This window comes from Piliocolobus tephrosceles, chromosome 6 (genome assembly GCF_002776525.5).
Source record: "Piliocolobus tephrosceles isolate RC106 chromosome 6, ASM277652v3, whole genome shotgun sequence".
NCBI classification, from domain to species: domain Eukaryota; kingdom Metazoa; phylum Chordata; class Mammalia; order Primates; family Cercopithecidae; genus Piliocolobus; species Piliocolobus tephrosceles.
In genome coordinates, this window is record NC_045439.1 from 30,540,587 (window position 1) to 30,562,410 (window position 21,824).

The following is a 21,824-nucleotide window of genomic DNA, read 5'->3' on the forward strand; positions in this document are numbered from 1 at the left end:
GATCTCCAAGTCAATATCACTGGCCAGGTCCCTGGCACTGGCTGGCTGAGATCCACAGGAGATGGGCTGATGGCCCTGAAAGCAAACAACATTCCCAGTATTATGTTGACGGGAATGTCTGGATGGCTACAGTTTAAAAGTAAGGATTTGGAAGTGGGAGTAGCACCCCTAAAACCAGATTGCAAGTATTTCTTAATACCCAGTAAATTACTCAGTTCAGTCACATGTTACTGGATAGGACTGCGCGTTAGCATGCCTGTGACAGCAGGAGCGCTGGCCTGGATGTCAGAAGAGCTGTGTTCTCATCTTAGCTCTGCTGATAACTACCTGTGTAGCCAGAGCAGAGCCCTTTTCGGATATCAGTTTCCTCCCTTGTAATTACTTTAGAGATTATCTCTAAGATCCTTTGTTAACTTGCTTCTCAGTGAGAATACTTTGTTAGATTTTAATCTGAAGAAACATTCATTGCCAAAAATCCAAGACAGATGAAATATAGGCTCCAATGACTCCCTTGTTCCCTTCTTCTTTGGCACCAGATGAGGAAGAAGGGATCAATCTTTGGATTTTTCTATTTCTTGTAAGCTCACAGCATACCACCATCACCTTAGAGTCAGTTTCCAGACCTTCACCTCCACTTCTTCCCCAACTTGCTGAAAACAGAAAGCAAATGGTCCTCACTCCGGGCAGAGAGGTACCCTGCAGTAGTGGCTTCCAGACCTTGCCGAGCACCTGAATCACGTGTGAGGTTTGTCAAGAAACAGAGATGCCAGGGCCCCATCTCTGGAGACTCTGATTTGGTAGAGGTGGAGTCCGAAAAAGCATAACTGTAATAATTGTCCTTTCTATCTTGCAACTGTCTGTTCAAAGGCCTTTCCTTATCACCCTATTTTAAACTGCAACATCCCCCAACCTAGGCACTCCCCATCCTCCTTCTCTGCTTGATTTTCTGCCATACCACGTTTGTTTGTTTGAGACATGGTCTTGCTCTGTCGCCCAGGCTGGAGTGCAGTGGTGCAATCTTGGCCCCCTGCAAACTCTGCCTCCCTGGCTCAAGTGATTCTCCTGCCTCAGCCTCCCAAGTAGATGCCTGTGCCAACATGCAGGGCTAATTTTTCCATTTTTTGTAGAGACTGGGTTTCGCAGTGTTGCTGGGGCTGGTCTCGAATTTCTGAGCTCAAGCAATCCTCCCGCATGGGCCTCCCCAAATCCTGGGATTATAGGCGTGAGCCACTGCACCTGGCCCAGCACTTTTTACAGTACTACGTCATTTACATATTTATTTAGTTTATTGCCTCCTCCACTGCCCCACCCCTGCCTCTAAAATAAAATTTCCATGAGGGCAAAAGTTTTGTTTTGTTCACTGATACTATTCACAGAGACTAGAACAGTGCCTGGTGTACAGTAAACATTAAACTTTTTGTCAAATTTCAGAGGCAGTATAGCATAGTAATTAAGTCTACAGACTCTGGCAATGTCCTGGGTCCAAATCTCAACAGCTGACACCTAATAACTATGTGACCTTGGGCAAGTTACTTTTGAAGTTTCTACCCCTAGGTTTCCTCATTGGTTATTCAAATGAAAATAATGCCTACCCAAACTAGACAGCCTGTGTAAAACATCGCCTCCAGCGCTCACAAGCAGTGTGGGCTTAAAAAGAAAAAAAACATCTCTATGGCTCAGTATCTTCATCCGTAAAGTGACCCACCGCTGTACTGGAATACAGTGAACAGCCCCTTCAGTGGTGGCCTGGAAGTCAGACCTCTCAGAAAGGGTCCAGGAAGGCTGGAGTGAGATGGGGTGGGAGTGGCACTCACTCTCAGGAAAGTTCAGTTCAGATGCAAGCCCTGTGTTGCGGGGTACGGGGAGCCACGTGCCCTACCCTCCCTTGGCTGCTCGTGGGAAAAGGCCTAGAGGTTCGGGCCGAGAAGAGGAGCGAAAGCAGAGAGCCGACTTCCCCTCACCCATCTGGGAAATGGGCTCGGGCCAACTGCTGACTTCGCGCTCGCTGGCGCAGCTCCCTGCGGAGCCCTCGGCGGGGAGGGAGGCTGAACATCTGGATGACATTTCTGCGAGAGCGGCTCCGGAGCAGCGGCTGGGGAGGGAGAGGTGCGCTGGTGCGCACGTGGGATCGAGAGGGAGGCGATTCGTCGGGGCCCGGGTCTTGTTTTTCTCGCTCTCTACCGCAGCCCATTCTATCGCCCCCTAGCCCCCCAAACCCCCCAGCCCCAGGCCCCGAGCCTCCCCGGCTCCCGACAAGCCGAGCTCCTTCACTGGCGGCCTCGCCTCGCCAGAGGGCACCCTCGATCTTCCGGAAAACGCCACCATTTTTCACTGCCCCTGGAGCATCTCCAGGCTTCTGCCCGCCTCCCGACTCCGATCTTGTCAATGAAGAATCCGGCCAGGATCGCCGCGGAGCGGACGCTGACCCTCCGACCCGGCTCGCAGGCCGGGAGTCCCCTCCACGAGGCTGGCACGGCCGCCCCTACCGGGTCCCGCGCCCTCTGCGGACCCTGCCCCGGGTCGGGCCTGGCCCGGGGTCGACCCCGGGACCGGGGGACCAGGAGGGAGAGTAGACGCGGGCCGCGGACTGCGCGGACTGACAGCTGGCGAGAGGGCGCCGGGGCTGGGGGAAATGGAGGGAGGGGGCTCATCGGAGTAACTTTCCAGAAAAACAGCCAACGTGTAGCAGGAGTGATTCCAAGAGGGGAAAAAAAGTTCAGCTACCACGTCGAACGAGAGGACTCGCAACGTATTTTTCAAATGGGCTCGGCTTTTCCTGTGCCTGTTTAAAACATTAACATCGTGCAGCAAAAGAGGCTGCGTGCGCTGGTCCCTCCCTCCCCCACCCCAGGCCAGAGACGTCATGGGAGGGAGGTATAAAATTTCAGCAGAGAGAAATAGAGAAAGCAGTGTGTGTGCATGTGTGTGTGTGAGAGAGGGAGAGGAGCGAGAGGGAGAGGGAGACAGAGAAAGGGAGGGAAGCAGAGAGTCAAGTTCAAGGGAATGAGCGAGAGAGGCAGAGACAGGGGAAGAGGCGTGCGAGAGAAGGAATAACAGCTTTCCGGAGCAGGCGTGCCGTGAACTGGCTTCTATTTTATTTTATTTTTCTCCTTTTTATTTTTTAAAGAGAAGCAGGGGACAGAAGCAATGGCCGAGGCAGAAGACAAGCCGAGGTGCTGGTGACCCTGGGCGTCTGAGTGGATGACTGAGGCTGCTGCGCTCAGAGGCCTGCCTCCCTGCCTTCCAATGCACATAACCCCACACCCCAGCCAATGAAGACGAGAGGCAGCGTGAACAAAGTCATTTAGAAAGCCCCCGAGGAAGTGTAAACAAAAGAGAAAGCATGAATGGAGTGCCTGAGAGACAAGTGTGTCCTGTACTGCCCCCACCTTTAGCTGGGCCAGCAACTGCCCGGCCCTGCCTCTCCCCACCTACTCACTGGTGATCTGACTTTTTTTTTTTTTTTTTTTTTTTTTACCGTTTTTCCCCCCTTTTCTTTTCCATTCTCTTTTCTTATTTTCCTTCAAGGCAAGGCAAGGATTTTGATTTTGGGACCCAGCCATGGTCCTTCTGCTCCTTCTTTAAAATACCCACTTTCTCCCCATCGCCAAGCAGCGTTTGGCAATATCAGATATCCGCTCTATTTATTTTTACCTAAGGAAAAACTCCAGCTCCCTTCCCACTCCCAGCTGCCTTGCCACCCCTCCCAGCCCTCTGCTTGCCCTCCACCTGGCCTGCTGGGAGTCAGAGCCCAGCAAAACCTGTTTAGACACATGGACAAGAATCCCAGCGCTACAAGGCACACAGTCCGCTTCTTCGTCCTCAGGGTTGCCAGCGCTTCCTGGAAGTCCTGAAGCTCTCGCAGTGCAGTGAGTTCATGCACCTTCTTGCCAAGCCTCAGTCTTTGGGATCTGGGGAGGCCGCCTGGTTTTCCTCCCTCCTTCTGCACGTCTGCTGGGGTCTCTTCCTCTCCAGGCCTCGCCGTCCCCCTGGCCTCTCTTCCCAGCTCACACATGAAGATGCACTTGCAAAGGGCTCTGGTGGTCCTGGCGCTGCTGAACTTTGCCTCGGTCAGCCTCTCTCTGTCCACTTGCACCACCTTGGACTTCGGCCACATCAAGAAGAAGAGGGTGGAAGCCATTAGGGGACAGATCTTGAGCAAGCTCAGGCTCACCAGCCCCCCTGAGCCAACGGTGATGACCCACGTCCCCTATCAGGTCCTGGCCCTTTACAACAGCACCCGGGAGCTGCTGGAGGAGATGCATGGGGAGAGGGAGGAAGGCTGCACCCAGGAAAACACCGAGTCGGAATACTATGCCAAAGAAATCCATAAATTCGACATGATCCAGGGGCTGGCGGAGCACAGTAAGTCCAAATTCTTGCTGGGGTGTCTGCTCTGGAGGGTCTGAACTGGAGCTGGGAGCTCTGCAGAGGGGGGCCTAGTGCTGGCCACACAGCAGGGTGCCCCAGGATTCACCAGCACCAAGACTCAGGAGGTGCGATGCTCCTCCGTTGGGGCTGGGGAGGTGGGTGGGGAAGGACATAGAGCCATTCTGTTAAGAGCCGGTGCTTCTGGGAGGCCAGGAGCCCTGGAGCTGAGCGGCTTGCTGAACTCACATCACATCCTTGACTGATTTTAATTTGGAATTACATTGTGCTGTCCAGGGAAACATATGTATTCTTGCACATGCGATCATATCAGTAACTGTAAGCATCTGGGTGCCATAAAGGGGAAGGCCGGCTCTGTCAGGAGCCCTTACGGTTCTCAGTGTGGAGACCTCGGTCTTCTCCCTGCTTTTCACAACTCATTGTGACACGTCTCCGTTTCAGTTTTTCCAGTTGTTGGGAAGAAGAGTACCTGCCCCAAATTAATGTCTGTCAAGCTTTTTGAAGCCCAGGCAAGAGACAGCTTCTTGCTGCCTGGGCCCTTTGGTCTACCCCACCCACGTGACCCACGAGACCCACGTGAGCTGTGTGTGTGGAGGGGAGAGGGTATGCACGAATGTTCCCAGGGCCGTGTACTTTAGGGCGACATGCAGTCTTGTGCATAGACAGACCTCATGTGCTCAAAATGGGCGCCCTCCAGGCCAGTGGGCACGGGGAGAGCGGGTTTTGGCTCTGGATGCGTAGGGAGGCTGGCGCCCTTTGTGTCTGTGTGTCACGGGAGAGCGGGTGGAGGGGTGGCAGTGGGTGCACGGTGTGGGGGGGATATGTCTGGGAGCCTGCTGTCCCAGGAGGCTCCGTCTGCACGGAGGAGCCGGGCGGCTTCTGGGTGAGATGTCTGTGTGTGTTTGTACACGTGTGGAAGTCATCTGTGTTTACTGAAGGGGATTTTAAAAACCTCAATACAAGAGAGAGAAATTTGGCAGATGTTGAGAAACTGACAGCCCAGGAAAGAGGAATGTGAGCCACTCGTGGGCCATAGACTCCAGGAGCAGCTCTGTTTGCTTTTCCTACCAGCAGGTGTCCTCACCGCCCTGACTACCTCAGCCCAGGCCCACCTGGGAGAGGGGTGGAGGGTGTGGGATGGAACTGGCAGGCAGGGGAGGGTGGTCAGCAGAGCACACAGCAAGGGGTGAAAGGAACCTGGCTGGAGAGAAGTAACAGGAGTGGGTACTGATGGGTGGACCAGCTCTGGCTGGAGGTGCAAAGGCCCTGTTCACGGCTCCACGCCAGGCAGAGGAGCCTGTGGTTACTGGCGAGGGGTTCCCGCTCCGGCTTCCTGTGGCTGCCTGGAGCGCCTTTCTTTAGGATGTGGCTGCCGTGTGGGGGCGGTGGCTGGAGGCCGAGGCAGAGCTAGTGCTCCTTGCCCAGGGTCTCTGGGTGGGGCTGACTCAGAGGCCCACAGTTCCCAGAGGCACCTGGCAGCTGGATAGCCAAGGCTCCAACTCCCTGGGAACCCACCAACACAGGAGATAGTGACCACAGCATCAGAGGAAGGTCGAAATCTGAGGCCGACAGGAGAGGCATGAGGAGAGTCCAGGGCAAGAGGGCAGGACTCAGACCTTCATGGGCTGGGTCAGCAGGAGGAGTCCAAGGGAGGAGGGATCCTGAGTCAAGAGGACCCCCCCCGCCCCCAGCCCGGAATCCTGAGCTGAGAATGAATGAGCCACGTGGAGGCAAGGCCACGCGGGTGCAAGTGGACATTGATTTTGTGCAGACTCAAGGCACAAATAGCAGATGGCCTTGGGAAAATCCCAGGCAGGGCCCCACAGATGCTGGGCAGCTTCCAGGCTGCAGTACCAAGACCTGCAGCAGATGGGAGTGGCTGTGGGGCTATGGAGCAATAGTCTGGCCTGGGGCAACCCAGCACAGCGAGCAGGATGCTGTTCAGGATGCTGGGGAGGAGCCAACACGCAATGCTATGAGGCTCACAGGTGCAAACCGGAAGCAGGCAGACTCTGCAGCTGTTGGAGGTGACTTGGAGGCTGAGCAGACAGACCTGGGCCCGCCCTGCAGCTGGTCAGGTGCTGAGCCCACCCCAGAGAGGCAGACACACAAGGCACACTAATTATAAAGAAGGCAGTGGGCAGGTGCTAAGCAGGAGCAGAGAGCCATCATCAGGGGCTCGCGAGGCGGTGGGGCGGGGGGTGGGGGAAAGGAAGCCTGTCCTTAACTCATGAGGGCAGACAGAGGTGACACCAGGTCTGTGGTGGGGCACAGCAGGGTCTCGATGCCAGATCCTCTGCGGGGAGGTCATGAGATCACGTTCTCTTCCATATTTCCTCACTTCTGGCCACCTCCCTGACCCAGTGAACATGCATTCGAAGGAAAGTGACAGTAGGAGCCAGGGCAAGGAGATGGAGGTTCCTGGAGAGGAAAATGAAAGAGGAAATACTTTTTAGTGGTGCAGGAGAAAGGCCACCAAGGTGAGAGCAGAGAGGAAGGCCTTTTCCTAAATAAACTTATCTCCCTGTTTTATGCATAAAGAAACTGAGACCTGGATCGCTTAAGTAATTTGTCCAAAAAGAGCGGGCACCCTAACCTAGACATTCTGCCTGCACGACACATATAGTTAAGCACTCATGGATACGTAAAATACACGTTGTAAGTGCTACCTTTAACCTTTAGGGTTCAGTAGAACTTTGATTTGTAACATAAATGAATCACATGTGGGACCAAGCAGGAGAGGTCAGGAGTTACTATCTTAGTAACCCAGGTGGCAGATTGCATAAAGATAACCAGATTTGTTCTTTCTTAGCTCTGCAATTTTTTTTTTTTTTTTTTGCCCGGGAGATTCATACTGCCACAAATGTTCTCCCGAATTTAATGAAAGAGTTTTCTTTATTTAATGAAGAGTCTCAAGCAGGTTAAGCAACTGCAGCTACATAAAAGTGACCTCTCTGAGCCTCAGTTTCCCCAGCTGTAAAGTCAGAGATGATTTCCAAACTCCTTTTCAGCTGAAAGAATTTTATAATTCCATCTGGGATGAATCAGCAGAGCCTCTAACTGGGGACTATGGGCAAGACTCTGTCATCCCTTCTCTAATTCTCCAGGATTTTACTGTGGGGAGGGAGTAGAGAGTTTCTTCGGCCCCACGTGATGGGAAAGGGCACAGCTTTTTTACTTCTGTTGCCATCCCTCTTACAAAGATATCACCAATGTAGGTGTCGTTTTATCTTCTGGCTTGTAATTATCTGTGTCTGTTCAGAGACTTGTTTTCAGCCAAGGGCAGCGCTAAGACAACCGGCAAATCTGGAGTTTCTCAGCAAAGAGAAAACTCGATATTTTAGTCTTTCTTCTCTGGCTGCTAAGTGTAGATTTTGTTTATTCTGAGAATTATTGTGAAAATCATTTGCTCCAAGGACCAATGCCCTCTGCACAGTAGGGGTCAGCACTTCTCCAAGTGTGGTCCAGAGGAAGCTGGAGGTAAATGTAGATTCCCTGGTCCTACCCACCCTTACAGAATCAGAATCTTGAGGGGTGGAGTCTTGGGGAATCTGTATTTTCAACAAGCTCCTTATGGATTCTTAAGCACACTGAAGCTTAAGACTCAGGGAACTAGGGCAAAACCTTTTCTGAGAGGGATGGCAAACACAAGTGCCTACAGAAACCGGGCAGGAAATGCAAATGATCTGGAAGAAAAGCCACGGCGTTGTGATCAACTGCACCAGGACACTTGGTCTTGGGGTCAGGAAGAAAGTAAGGTGTGTGAGACAGGGAGAGGGAGGGGACCTGGAGCCCACGTGCCCAGCCAAAGCAGCAGCCAGCCTCAGCTCTTGCTGGGTCTTGCATTGAGGACTGTGGGTCCAGCTTGATTAGTTCTTCCCATGTCCCAGAAGAGAAGAAAATCTGGATCTTTCTGTGAAGTATTCCAATTTTTAACGTGGGCTTAAAATGTTTATGGGCTTCTAACTAAAACTTTTTAAAGGTGTTCCATCAGCGAAGCAACACGTCTAATTTATTTAAAGGTTAATCAATAGAAAGCTCACACACACCATTAAAGCAGTGGTTTCTCAAACTTCCAGAATATCTGGAAGCCATGGTGCCCTCTGCAGCACATAATAATCTGTGGTTCTCAACCCTGGCTGCACATTGGAATCATCTGGAGATCTTAAAAAAATATGTCGTGGACCCCACTCACTCCAGTGTAGTCAAAACTGCTGGGGAACAGGTCCAGGCACGATTTGTTTTTAAAGCTTTCCAGGTGATTCTAACGCACAGCCAGGGTAGAGAAGTACAGCCACACTGATAAATATAGTCCCTTCACTGGAACCAGCAAAAAATGATATATACAAGCAAAGGCACACCTAGCAGCCCCAGGTGTCTGAACACATTTTAAAAGGCAGTTAACTAAACATGGTCAGCTATTTCCTGGTTTTTCCATGCATACTCTACATGAATATTCTTTGCTTAAGTTTTGCCTCGTAAAACAAGATAGAGAAAATGACATTCACCAATATACATTTTCCTGTGCAATGGAAAAAGTTGCTCAAGATTTAATTTGTAATAATGGGACCCCCTAGTCCAGTTCTCAATAATGCTAGTGTTCTGCAGAGGCATGGCTTAAAAACCACAAACTGGTTTGCAGTGGGTCATTGTCTGAGGCATAGGTTGACATTCTAGGCCCATTTAGTGGAATCTTGCCATATTTCGTTGATGAAAGCATCTTCACTAAATGATCGCCCAGATCCTTCCTAGCTTCCAGAGTCTCTGCCTCAATAAATGAGGTGTGTTCAGAAGACCTGGGTTCAAACCCCACCTCCACCACCTTCTAGTTATATGACCTTGGAAAAGCCATTTAACTTTTTGAGGTTCATTTTTCTCATTTGTCAAGTGATACATTTTACATGTTTTCCTTCTCAAGGGTTGTTAGAAGGTCACATGAAGTAATAAAAACTCGAGAAAACATAAGATGGTGCTATTACATTTTGCTTATTTATTTACACTATGATTCATTCCACAGATTACTTAAAGCATCATTATTCAGTGAATTTGATTGTAAAGAAGATTGTATTTACATTTTCTTTGATCTCCCAGGCAATTCTTTTTTAAAATTAATTTTAATTTTAATTTTTTTGACAGAGTCTCACTCTTGTCACCCAGACTGGAGTGCACTGGTACAATCTCGGCTCACTGTAGCTTCTGCCTTCAAGCAATTCTTGTGCCTCAGCCTCCCGAGTAGCTGGGGTTACAGGTGCCCACCACCATGCCCCACTAATTTTTGTATTTTGTATTTGGAGTAGAGTCAGAGTTTCGCCATGTTGACCAGGTTGCTCTCGAACTCCTGACCTCCAATGATCCACCTGCCTCGGCCTCCCAAAGTGCTGGGATTACAGGCATGAGCCACTGTTCCCAGCCTTTAAAATTTTTAATTTTAAATGATAGGGATAGGTCCTCCCTATGTTGTCTAAGCTGATCTTGAACTCCTGGACTCAAGTGATCCTCCCACCTCAGCCTCCCGAGTAATAACGGACGTGTGCCAACATGCCCAGCTAATTTTTGTATTTTTTATAAAGATGGGGTTTCACCATGTTGGCCAGGCTGGTCTCGAACACCTGAGCCCAAGCAATCCACCCACCTCAGCCTCCCAAGGTGCTGGCTGGGATTACAGGCATGAGCCACCGTGCCTGGCTGCCAATTCTTTTTTTTTTTGAGACGGAGTCTCACTCTGTCGCCCAGGCTGGAGTGCAGTGATGCAATCTCAGCTCACTGCAACCTCGACCTCCCAGGTTCAAGCGATCCTCCTGCCTCAGCCTCCTGAGTAGCTAGGATTACAAGCTTGCACCATCATGCCTGGCTAATTTTTATATTTTTAGTAGAGACGGGGTTTCACCATGTTGCCCCAGTGCCAGTTCTTTTTTAATCACTAGCAATTATGTCCAGGCTTTGCTTGCTAGCATCAAATTGCTTGTGTCAGCTAACTTCTGAGTGACTCTGGCCAAGACCCTCTGGACAGCCATTTCTCCCTCTGAAGAGGGTTGCACTACATGACTCCTAATGTACCTTCTAACTCATTGGAAATCTATACATCCCAGTAATAGAAAATGACCTTTCCCACCTCTTTTTTGAAACCTTAAAATTCTCCTCAGGAGGAGTTCATCTTGGGGAGCAGATTATGATTGATAGGCTGGAAGAAACCAAAGAGGACGGCCACTAGGGTGTCCTGAGAACTCTCCCAGCTCATAACTTTCTCCATCTCCTGGCTTCCCACTGCCTTGACCCACTGTGACCGTCCTCACCAGCAAGTGCCATTTTCCATCTCCCTTCTTTTTTTTTGAGACGGAGTCTCCCTCTGTCACCCAGGTTGGAGTGCAGAGGCACAATCTCAGCTCATTGCAACCTCCGCCTCCTGGGTTCAAGTGATTCTCCTGCCTCAGCCTCCTGAGTAGCTGGGATTACAGGCACGTACCACCACACCTGGCTAATTTTCATATTTTTAGTAGCGACAGGGTTTCACCATGTTGGTCAGGCTGGTCTCGAACTCCTGACGTTGTGATCCACCCACCTCGGCCTCCCGGAGTGCTGGGACTACAGGTGTGAGCCATTGTGCCCTGCCCCGTCTCCCTTCTTTTTACAGCAAGGTTCATGTTGCACTGACTTTATTCCTCTTGTAGTCACTGGTGGTGTGTTATTTATTTACTTTATTATTATTATTATTTTGAAACATAATCTCCTTCTGTTGCCCAGGCTGGAGTGCAGTAGCACAATCACGGCTCACTGCAGCCTGGACCTCCCGAGCTCAAGCGATCCTGCCAGGAGGTACTATTGTAACTGAAGCCATATCGATAACAGCTCCTTCAAGACCCAGCTCTGTTGTCCTTGATAGGGTTGCCAATGCAAGTAGCTTATCCACATTCAGAGTATTACAAACTTGTAAACTTACGCATTACTTAGCTATCACTGACTTCTCTCCTTGGTTCTATCTGAAATGGTTTAGGGAATCATTGGTAGTATCTGTTCTTTCAAAGCCAATTATTGATCAGGGCTTCATTAGATAGCATTCACACATTTGTTTTCCTAACATCTGTTCCATTAATTTTCTAAGAACCAGTGTCCGGCCCACCAGATGGCAATTTCCAGAAACACTCACTCATCCTTCCCTAAAGATCAGTAGCGCATTTGCTTGTTTCCAGGCCTCTGATCCTTCCTGCCTTGTCCGTGACTTCCTCAACCACCCCTCGGGGTGATTATAAGCTCATTCCAGCCATGTCCATTATGTGTGGAATCTGGGTCTATGAGCTTGAATTTCAGCCTCGGGCTATTGTTACCATTTGTGCAGAAAGTTTTTCTCTGGGTGTGAATACTGCTCAGACCTTGAGGTTGTCAAGTGTACAGGAGCAGAGAAAAGACAGGCTCTTTCTCTTTCTCTGGCTCAGAGGGGTGGGAAAGAGCATTGGCTGCCCATGTCTTGTGGACAGGGATGAAGAGGCCAGCAGGTGACAGCGTCTGGCATAGCGCGTGCTGTCAAGGAAAGAGAAAGGAACCAATGGAGGAAGCATCTGTGTTTCCGCCAGGTTCATGATGTGGGCTCTTTGCTATATAAGCCCGGCTTTATTGGCTCTAAAACATGAGGTTGAGATGTCACTGCACTGCTCAAACCCTTTCAGTGACTCCCTACTGTTAATGGGTTAAAATTTAACTTTTTAGTCTGACAGGTGGACCCCAGTCTACCATCTTGCTGTTTCTCACCTGGCTGCCACCTGCTGCTTCGAGTCCCTCTTACACATTTGCATTTCCTCCCTTCCCTGCCTTTGCTTCCAGCAGTCACTCCACGTTCCTCCCCATCCTCAAATCCTCTCAATTTTCACCTCTTCCATGAAGTGCTCCCTGCCGTTTCCCTCCTTTGATTTCCTGCAGCAACCAACCCCTGGACTTCTCTGAAAATCATTGGTTTCCTGTCACTCCCCTCACCTGTGCTCCTGCATTTTAACATCTTCCGAGGCACTCTGTCCTATTATTTCTCTCTAGTCCTGTTATTTGGGCCCATGTATTAATACCCCCCACTTGGATATTAACCCATAAGCCTGAGGCTGCAATTTTTTGAATTTTGAAGTCAGACCTTGGGGATGACCTTGAGCAGTAGGATATAAATAATTCCCACATGCTTAGCATTCCAATAATGGAACACTAGACATAAATGGATTTTAATCCCCTTGAAGGCAGGGGTTGTGTCTGTTCACGTTTTGCTTCCCAGCGTTAGCACTATGCTTGGCATAGAGTAGCTGCTCAATACATTTTTTATAAATGAATGGATGCCCAGATGAACAAACACAGGAATAAATCAACTAGTAGTAAGATATGTAAACTACTAGGTTGCTGATATCTTTCTAGAATCAGTATTTTCTTAGGCCAGGCACGGTGGCTTACGCCTGTAATCCCAGCTCTCAGGGAGGTAGAGGCAGGAGGATAGCTTGAGCCCAGGAGTTCGAGACCTGCCTGGGCAATATAGTGAGACCCTGTTCTCCACAAAAAGGAGGAGAAAACAAAACAAAACAAAACAAAAATGTAGAATCAGTATTTTCTCAAAAAGTAGGAAAAACAGGTTGGAGAACTTACCAGAACTGAGATTTTAAGGCAGTGGGAGGAGGGGGCAATTAGATTTGACTGGCCAGTCTCTAGTGCCATGTCGTGGAGCTCTGAGGCCACATTGCTCCTTGCTCAGGACTGTGTGTGATTCTAGGGCCACCAAGAATCTTCCTCGTATCTCCACCTTGAGGTCTGAGACCTCAAGCCTCTAGGGAGGTGGCAGGCAGGACGGTGGCCACTTGGTGCCTGTCCGTTGGCAGCACACTGTTCCTGCATGTCTCACTCATGCTGTGCCCTCTGCTCTGCTTTATCTCCTAGACGAACTGGCTGTCTGCCCCAAAGGAATTACCTCCAAGGTTTTCCGCTTCAATGTGTCCTCAGTGGAGAAAAATAGAACCAACCTGTTCCGAGCAGAATTCCGGGTCTTGAGGGTGCCCAACCCCAGCTCTAAGCGGAATGAGCAGAGGATCGAGCTCTTCCAGGTAACTCCTCTCTCGGAGCAGAAACCACACCTACGAGAAAGCCAGTTCCTTTGCCATATCAGGGCACCACTGGGTGCAGAGTTTGGCAGACCTAGGTTTGAATCCTGGCTTCTCTGAGCCTTCGTTTCCGTATCCGTGTCTGTCATTAAAACACTTAAGAGTTAGCTAAGGCGCTCGGGGGCCATGGCATTCAGGAACCACTGGTTTCTTATTGCTCCCTCACCTGTGCTCTGCACTGTGACATCTTCTGGGGCACTCTGTCATGGCCTCTAGTACTCACTCCTTTCTCTGCCCTGTAGATCCTTCGGCCGGATGAGCACATTGCCAAACAGCGCTATATTGGTGGCAAGAATCTGCCCACACGGGGCACTGCCGAGTGGCTGTCCTTTGATGTCACTGACACAGTGCGTGAGTGGCTGGTGAGAAGAGGTAGGTGGACCCTTCGGAAGAACATTTCAAAATGAACCTCAGGTTCCTTAGTCCTCCATGAAACAGAGGGAAGAGGACAGAATTAAGGGAGTCAGAGATCTGGGTTCAAACCCTAGCTTTGCCACTGAGTATCCTCCATTCATTCATTCAACTAATGTTTATTAAGTGCTCCCTGTAAACCAGGCCCTGGGGATGCAGCCACAGGGATAGGAACTATGAGAAATGGAAAGAGGGCAATGTGATAATGATTGGGTGGGGTCCAACAGGGAAGGTCTCTGTGATGAAGAAATTCCTGCATTGACATCTGAATGATAAGGAGTCAGCCCATGAAGATCAGAATAAGGGATGTGCTAAGCAAAGGCAACAGCGAGGCCCAGGCCCTCAAGTGGAAATAAGCTTGATGTGTTCGAGCAGCAGCAGCAGCAGCAGCAGCAAACAGATTGGTGTGGCTGGAGCATGCTGAGCTGGGGTAGGGAGGAGGAGGGGAGGTGGTCAGAGAGGTTGCTGGGGCCATATAATTTATTATTATTATTATTATTATTATTATTATTATTTCTTGAGACTGAGTCTCACTCTGTTGCCTAAGCTGGAGTGCAGTGGTGCAATTTCGGCTCACTGCACCTCCGCCATCTGGGTTCAAGCGATTCTCATGTCTCAGCCTCCTGAATAGCTGGGACGACAGGCGCACGCTGCCACACCTGGCTAATTTTTTTTGTATTTTTAGTAAAGATGGGGTTTCACCATGTTGGCCAGGCTGGTCTCAAACCCCTGACCTCAAGTGATCCACCCGCTTTGGCTTCCCAAAGTGCTGGGATTATAGACGTGAGCCACCATGCCCAGTCAATTTAATTTAGAACATCATCAGGTCATGGCGAGGTTTCAGGACTTATTCTGGGGGTGATGAGAAGTGTAGGAGTGTTATAACCAGAGATGGGGATACTCAAGGTACCCAGGTATTCCTTTCTGTCCCTCTACTGGGCGTGAAGTCAAGAGCCTAGGAGAGCCATGTGGATCTGCTGACAGCAGCTCTGCTGGGAATTCTGACTCAGACAGCTACTGGGAGGAGGGACTGGGTGTGGTGATTCGACTGACATCTTTAAAAGGTCCCTCTAGTTTCCAGGAGGTCAAGGGAAGAGGCAGAAATACCAGTTAGGAGCCATGGTGGCAGCCCAGATGAGAGCAATATAGGCTGAGACTAGGGTGGTAGCCGTGGATATGAAGATCGTATGGATTTGTTCTGTATTTTGAAGGTAGCCAGTAAGAAGCACAGGCTGATTAGGTGTGGGGTGTGAGGACACAAGAGCATTCTGGATGACTTCTAAATTTTTCGACATCCAGGTGGTATCACTTATTGAAACGGAGGGCCTAGGAGAAGAACAGGTTCTGTTCTGGCCAGTTAGGTTTGAAAGGCCGGGTGGTCATGCAAGCAGACCTATCCCAGAGGCGTATCACACTTCACATGTCCCAAATATCTTATCCACGCACTGTCTTTCTTCACCTGGAAAATAAGGCAATGGTTCCTCCTCTGCATGCCTCACAGAGTTGTTTTAAGGATCAAATGCATTTGAGAGAACTTCATGGTTTTTACCATGTTTTACAGGAGTAAGCTTTTCTTATTTTAGATAAGGAAACAGGCCAAGAGAAGTTAAGTGACTTGACCGAGGTCGTCCAGTCTGGATGAGAACTTTGGTGTCTCATGACACCATCCTCTGTGTTTCTTTCCCTTTCCTTGACTGGCACTGCCTGGTCTGATGCTCAGTGGGTTGGGGTCACAGATGGCAGTCCCATCTGTTCCTTCTCTCCCTCTTGGGCGGGGTTTTCTCCTGTCATCAGCTGCTATAAAGCCACAGACCATCCATATATTGATGCCCAGAGTCCCTGAGGCAGGTGGATCCTTCTAGGTCCTTGGTATTTTAGGCAACTAAGAGTTAAAACTCAAAGGCAGAGATTACAAACTATTTGGCCTGCATATTGTTTTCGATTTGACTAGTCATCAACAGTTTTGGGTGTTTTAAGTCAGGAGATTTCACATAAAACCTGGACTTCTTGCTGTTTTTGAAAAATTGGAAGATTTCCTGGTAACCATCCATCAGAAACGAGTACCGGCCACCCCTTAGATGGGGTATGCATCCTCAGTACCCACAGCCCTCACTATTCCCTATTGTTCCCCAAGAGTGAGGCTGGCGGTTCCTGTTTAGCATCACGTGCTGGCTCGATTTTCTCACGTGACCTGCCTGGGCTCCGTAGGCATCGAGTTTGCATTGCTTGGTACCCATGGAGCCCAGGCAGGTCACATAAATGAGAAAATTCCCCATCCAAGGGGAATTATCCGGTGGCTGAGTTGGCAGATGGTGGGCTGGAGATCCTGCCCCAGTCCCAAGGGTACCCAGGAATTCCATCCTGTCCCTCCTACTGAGCATGAAGGCAAGAGCCTAGGACAACCCACGTGGATCTGCCGACAGCAGCTCTGTTGGGAATTCTGACTCAGACGGCTACAGAAAGGAGGGGCTGGGGAAATTAATCTCTTAACTTCCCTGTCTGATTTTGATCAGCTCCACCTGGATTTCTTTGAAGCCCTGGGCACTTGAAGGAGTTCTTATTTTCACAGCTGCAGAGCTCAATGAGAAGTTTGCATTGAGAATGATTTCCATCCTCCTGAGACATCAAAAAGATAATTTCGTAATAAAACCTATGGGTCCCCCACCCACCATCCCCACGGCTGCCAATTCTGAGGTTAGTTCTTCATTGGAACCTTCAGTTCCCACTTAGGCAGATACTGCCTACCTTTCCCACAAGGGAATCATCACACAGGTTTGTGCTTATAGAGAGCCCATGAGTCTCTTCAGAGTTCATGGCTTCAAACCAGGCAACAAAGGACTCCAAATTGGAGCAGTTGGTGGTGTGGATTGATGAGGAAACTGAGTCACACATGTGGTCTTGGATTCATTGAGCAAACATCTGAGAGCCCTTGTGTACCAGGTACCCAGCCTGCATTCTGGGTCCCAGAGTGGGTTGGAGCCTACTAGGGCCACTGGGGACCCAGGTCTCATACCCTTGTGCTATTGCTCATATAGTCTGCAGCACCTAGCTAGACAGGGCCAGGTCTCCCCTAGCAGGCTGGGGAGGGAGCTTCTCAGCATCATGGCTCAGGAAAGGTGGGACACTGGGAAACAACCATCTTGCATGTTGTTGGTGAATGTGTGGGCATCTTCCTTGGTGGTCTCTGTTGCCCCTCTTTGCCCCTCCTTATCTCTAACAAGAGTTTGGGATCTCAGGCATCAAGCTGTCAGTGCCTGAATCCTGGCACTGCTGTCCACTGGTTGGATATCTTGGGCAAGCTGTTTAATCTCCCTAAGCCTCAGTGTTCTCATCTGTACAGTGGGGGATAACAGTTCTTGCTCTATGGGATTATTATAGAGATTAAATGAGTTAGTGTTTGTAAAGTCTTAGAGCAGTGTTTGATATGTAGTAAAGTTCCATGCATTTTGGTGATTGTTGTTATCACCTCTAAGTCCTCTATCTAGATACAGCATGTTGGCCAAGCCAGGCCACCCTCTCGTGCTTACCCCCTGGACCCTCGCTCTCCCCAACATAGCTGTCTGCACCTTGACTTTCTAATTCACAGATTCATAGAACTCACTCCAGGTCTCTTCCAGCCCGCCTTGAACCAGCTTAACCAGGAGGTACACGGTGTTGTTAGGTAGCCCATTTCAGCTACTCTGGCTCCTCCTTCCAGCCGCCTTAACCCAGGGAGAGAGAGGGCACTCCTCATACTTCCCTCTCCGGTCACTTCTCCTCCAGCTGGGTCTCAGCTGCCTTGTTTTATTGGTCTGACTTCCCTCACTGAGCAAACCTGCTGGAACAGAGATCTTCAAGCTCAGCAGGCGCAGTGTGCCCCAGAGGTTGCCCTGACTTGCGGTAGAGCAGATCTGGTTAGGCTCTGGAGTTTATGGAAGAAAGGCGCTGGGTTTTATTTTATTTTATTTTTTTTATTGTTTTTTTGAGACGGAGTCTTGCTCTGTCGCCCAGGCTGGAGTGCAGTGGCCGGATCTCAGCTCACTGCAAGCTCCGCCTCCCGGGTTCACGCTATTCTCCTGCCTCAGCCTCCGGAGTAGCTGGGACTACAGGCGCCCGCCACCTTGCCCGGCTAGTTTCTCTGTATTTTTTAGTAGAGACGGGGTTTCACCGTGTTAGCCAGGATGGTCTCGATCTCCTGACCTCGTGATCCGCCCGTCTCGGCCTCCCAAAGTGCTGGGATTACAGGCTTGAGCCACCGCGCCCGGCCGGCGCTGTGTTTTAACCAGTAGGACTGGGATGTCCAAGCCAGCCTAATGTTGATGGGAATCTCCAGGCTCGTAGGCTTGTATCCTTCCATCCATGAGAAGGCTGCTGGGCCAGGTCGGACTCTTTGGGGTTTGCCCTGATGGCACAATTTCAGGAAGACTCCAGGTTGTCCTCAAGGCCAGATGCTCACACACATGGTATGTGGCCTCAGGGAGCAGCAAATCAATCAACCCACTGAGAGGCTGACCCTGAATCCAGAGAGGTCTGTCCCCAATGACTTCTTCTACACCTGGTCACAGCTGGCTGCTACCCCAGGATCAACAGAGCTTCCCAAATTAAGTCTTACCCACCAGAATTGACATGATACCAGATCCTACCTGGTTTTCCATGTAAAATTATTTGTCTCAGTGCAGACTTTCCATTTTCTTTCTTTTTCCTTCACTTCACTCAACCTCATTTACTGAGTTCCTGCTTCCTTGATTTTGGTTGCCAAAACTCATGATCCCACAACTACTAGGCAAATGGGCTGGAGTTGCCCTTCTTGCACCAGAATGTCAGGCACCAAACCCTGGCACCTCCAGGCTTCATCATGCTCACTGTCTCCACGCTCATGTCATCTGGACCCTCGGCCATAGTTCTCATCTCCTCTGTGCTGTTTTCTAAGTTCACAACTGTCTTCCCAAGCTGTTCGTCTTGGTGAGCAATCCACATTCCAACTTCCCATCATGGTGAACAAGGATTCCCAACGAAGAAATGTCCAAGTAATTTTTACCTCATTGTGTCCTTGTTTCTTAGGGAAAATATGGCCCAGTGTAACGATGATGTTCATCTTATCTCTTCTAGAATCTGCCACTTTGTCTAGACCCACAATCATGGCCCTGGTAGAAATGCTTGCATCTTCCACTGAGATGGATTCTGCTTCCTGTCTGCAAGTGACCTTGCCTCTAGCATTGGTTTCTGACTTGAATTTTTTTGCCAGCATTACATCCTGTGGCCCTTTGAATTTATGGCCTTTTGAATCATGGTCTCTGTGCTCGGAGACTCTTTAGTTACTCCCTGTCCCTAGTCTCTTTCAGTCCCTCTGTCTCTTGCCCTCATCCTTCCTCAGTAGGTTGGCTCAACGATCCCCTCTCCCAGAAACCACATAGATGGCATGAGTTTTTACTTTCCTTCCTGTATCTTTGTCCTTTTGCCCCCAAGTAGGTAGGTGACAATTTTCTCTTAATACCATCCTTTGAAAGGGAATGATTATTCCACTTCTGTTTCATGATGGCCACTAGTGTATGCCCCCATTTGGTGATTCATAATATAACAGGAATACCTGGAATGTGGCAACGTGCGCATGAAGGTCCACTCTGAGCTCTGGAGGCGCTTTCTGTCTCCTGTGACCCTCAATAGAACTCAGTTCCTATGAGTCCCTGTAGGAGCAGAGGCCCTGGCTCACCCTTGCATGGGTGGTGGGTACACTTCCCCATCACACAGAGGCGTTTTTCTCATGAACTCTGTCTTATTTTGCAGAGTCCAACTTAGGTCTAGAAATCAGCATTCACTGTCCATGTCACACCTTTCAGCCCAATGGAGATATCCTGGAAAACATTCACGAGGTGATGGAAATCAAATTCAAAGGTAACAAAATGAATGTGTATGGTAGGATGGGTGAGGGGGGCGGGGGCGGGGAGAGTTAATGGGACAGGATAGCGCAGGAGACCCTAACCAGACCTCAAGAAAAGAAACCAAGCTCCTTCAGAGAGATAGCCGACTATTTTGTACTTGAGTAATCCTGCTTTGCCCCAAAAGCAATGAGTGTAGCTTTCAGCTTATAGCTTAGAGAATGCATTAGCCTCTGGAAGACAACATGGTCTGGTAAGTGGTGAAACTATGTAGGCAAGCCCTCTAGCCTCTGGGCCTAGTGAAATGGGATAAGAGTTCCTCTTTCACAGGGTTGTCAGGCAATTAAATGAGATAACGAATAAGGAACACTGTGCCAGAAATACTCAACAGATAGGAGTTGTCTTCCCCCTCCCTAAAAGAAGTTAACTTTGGCTGTCCTGAACATGAGTGCCCAGACGACTGAGCTTTGCAGATGTGCAGGGCCTGCCTGACCTCGCCCAGGGTCCTCTGGGTTTGGATAATTGCTTCCAGTCTCAGGGTGTTTGTCCCCAGGTGTTTGGGTAGAGATGGTGAAGTCGTTGAGAGTCATTTCTGGTTTTCCATTATGTTTGCAGGGAACTCAGCCTTGATGATCTCTGGAGTTTAGGAAAGTTCTCTTTTCCTTTCATATTCCCATTTTGGGTAACTGCAGAATGCCTGAGGTCAGAGGCTTGTCTAGGAAAAGGTGCAGGCCTCTTTTGGCTCAGCGCTAGACGGTGATCTTACCCCATATGGGCTCTATTTTAGAGACTTTTTTTTTTTTTAAAAACCAAAGATTTGACACTGTAATCACAGAACCTTAGAGCCCAGAGGACCTTCAGAGTCCTTACCTACAGGCCAGCTTAGGATGAAACCTTCCCATTTCAGTGAATACTTATCTTGTTTATAAAGATTTTCAGAAAAAGGGATTTGTGATCCAGGTCTCTCATGTATCTTACAGATCTGGTGCCCCTTCCTGAGATCTGAGCCCCTCCTGTAGCTATGTACATTAATTCCTCATGTTCCTGTCCTCAGTGAGGATGGACAACAGCTGGCAGCTATCCTTCACGAAATTGATCTCCATTTAGTTGAGACTCTAAGTCAGTCTCCAGTCTTTTCCTTTTTTTTTTCCAGAAGAAATGGGTTGATGAATTTAGGTTTTCTTTCCAGAGCTTGTTTGCTAAGCTATTTATCATATGCTTCATTATCTCATCTGAATTTTATAGTGAAAACACTTCAAAGACTCTAAGTGCAATGTGAATATTAACAATTATACAGTCTTGTTTCTTTGGCTCCCATTCAGGCCATCTTAAGTTGTGACACCTTAAATTTTCGGTAGAACTTCTGCGTTATCTTGATCCATTCACATTTTAAGGGGAAACTCACACCCCAAGATTCTAAGTCTAAAATCTAAAGTGACAACCCAGGGCTGGGCGTGGTGGCTCACACCTGTAATCCCAGCACTCTGGGAGGCAAGGCAGGCGGATCACTTGAGGTCAGGAGTTGGAGACCAGCCTGGCCAACATGGAGAAATCCCGTCTTTACTAAAAATACAAAAATAGCCAGGCATGGTGGCATGCACCTGTAATCCCAGCTACTTCGGAGGCTGAGGCAGGAGAATCTCTTGAACTCCAGAGACGGAGGTTGCAGTGAGCCACGATGGGGCCATTGCACTCCAGCCTGGCTGACAGATCAAGACTCTGTCTCAAAATAAATAACGAACAAACAAAAAAACTGACAACCCAGAGGTATGTGGTAGGCACCCACTTAGTAACAGGGTTGCTTCATGGGTCCATGAAGATTCCTAGGAATCTCAGCAAGGGCTTTCTGCCCCTTGGGAGATTTCTGTACAGGAGTATGGGGATCTGAACATGGGGCATCTTTCAGTGGGCATCCTTACAATGATGAGTTCTTTTGATACTGGCTCCTCCATCTGCTCTTCCCCTTCCTGCAGCTGGACATCAGAATTAAGCTGCACTTGTGCCCCACCCCTCCCTCTCAGACTGCACTACCCCTCCTCCTGGGCAGTGA

General features: G+C 49.4%; 1 protein-coding gene across 1 annotated transcript in view; it reads left to right on the forward strand.

Moving 5' to 3' along the window:
• The first annotated feature begins 3,843 nt into the window (after positions 1-3,843).
• The window catches only part of TGFB3 (transforming growth factor beta 3), a 20,644-nt gene continuing 2,663 nt past the window's right edge, over positions 3,844-21,824 (forward strand). Inside the window, exons 1-5 of the mRNA XM_026455171.1 lie at positions 3,844-4,365; positions 13,288-13,451; positions 13,751-13,880; positions 19,683-19,806; positions 20,390-20,456. Of these exons, the coding sequence (XP_026310956.1) occupies positions 4,014-4,365; positions 13,288-13,451; positions 13,751-13,880; positions 19,683-19,806; positions 20,390-20,456 (837 nt within the window). The 5' untranslated portion in view covers positions 3,844-4,013. The remainder of the gene's footprint in view (positions 4,366-13,287; positions 13,452-13,750; positions 13,881-19,682; positions 19,807-20,389; positions 20,457-21,824) is intronic.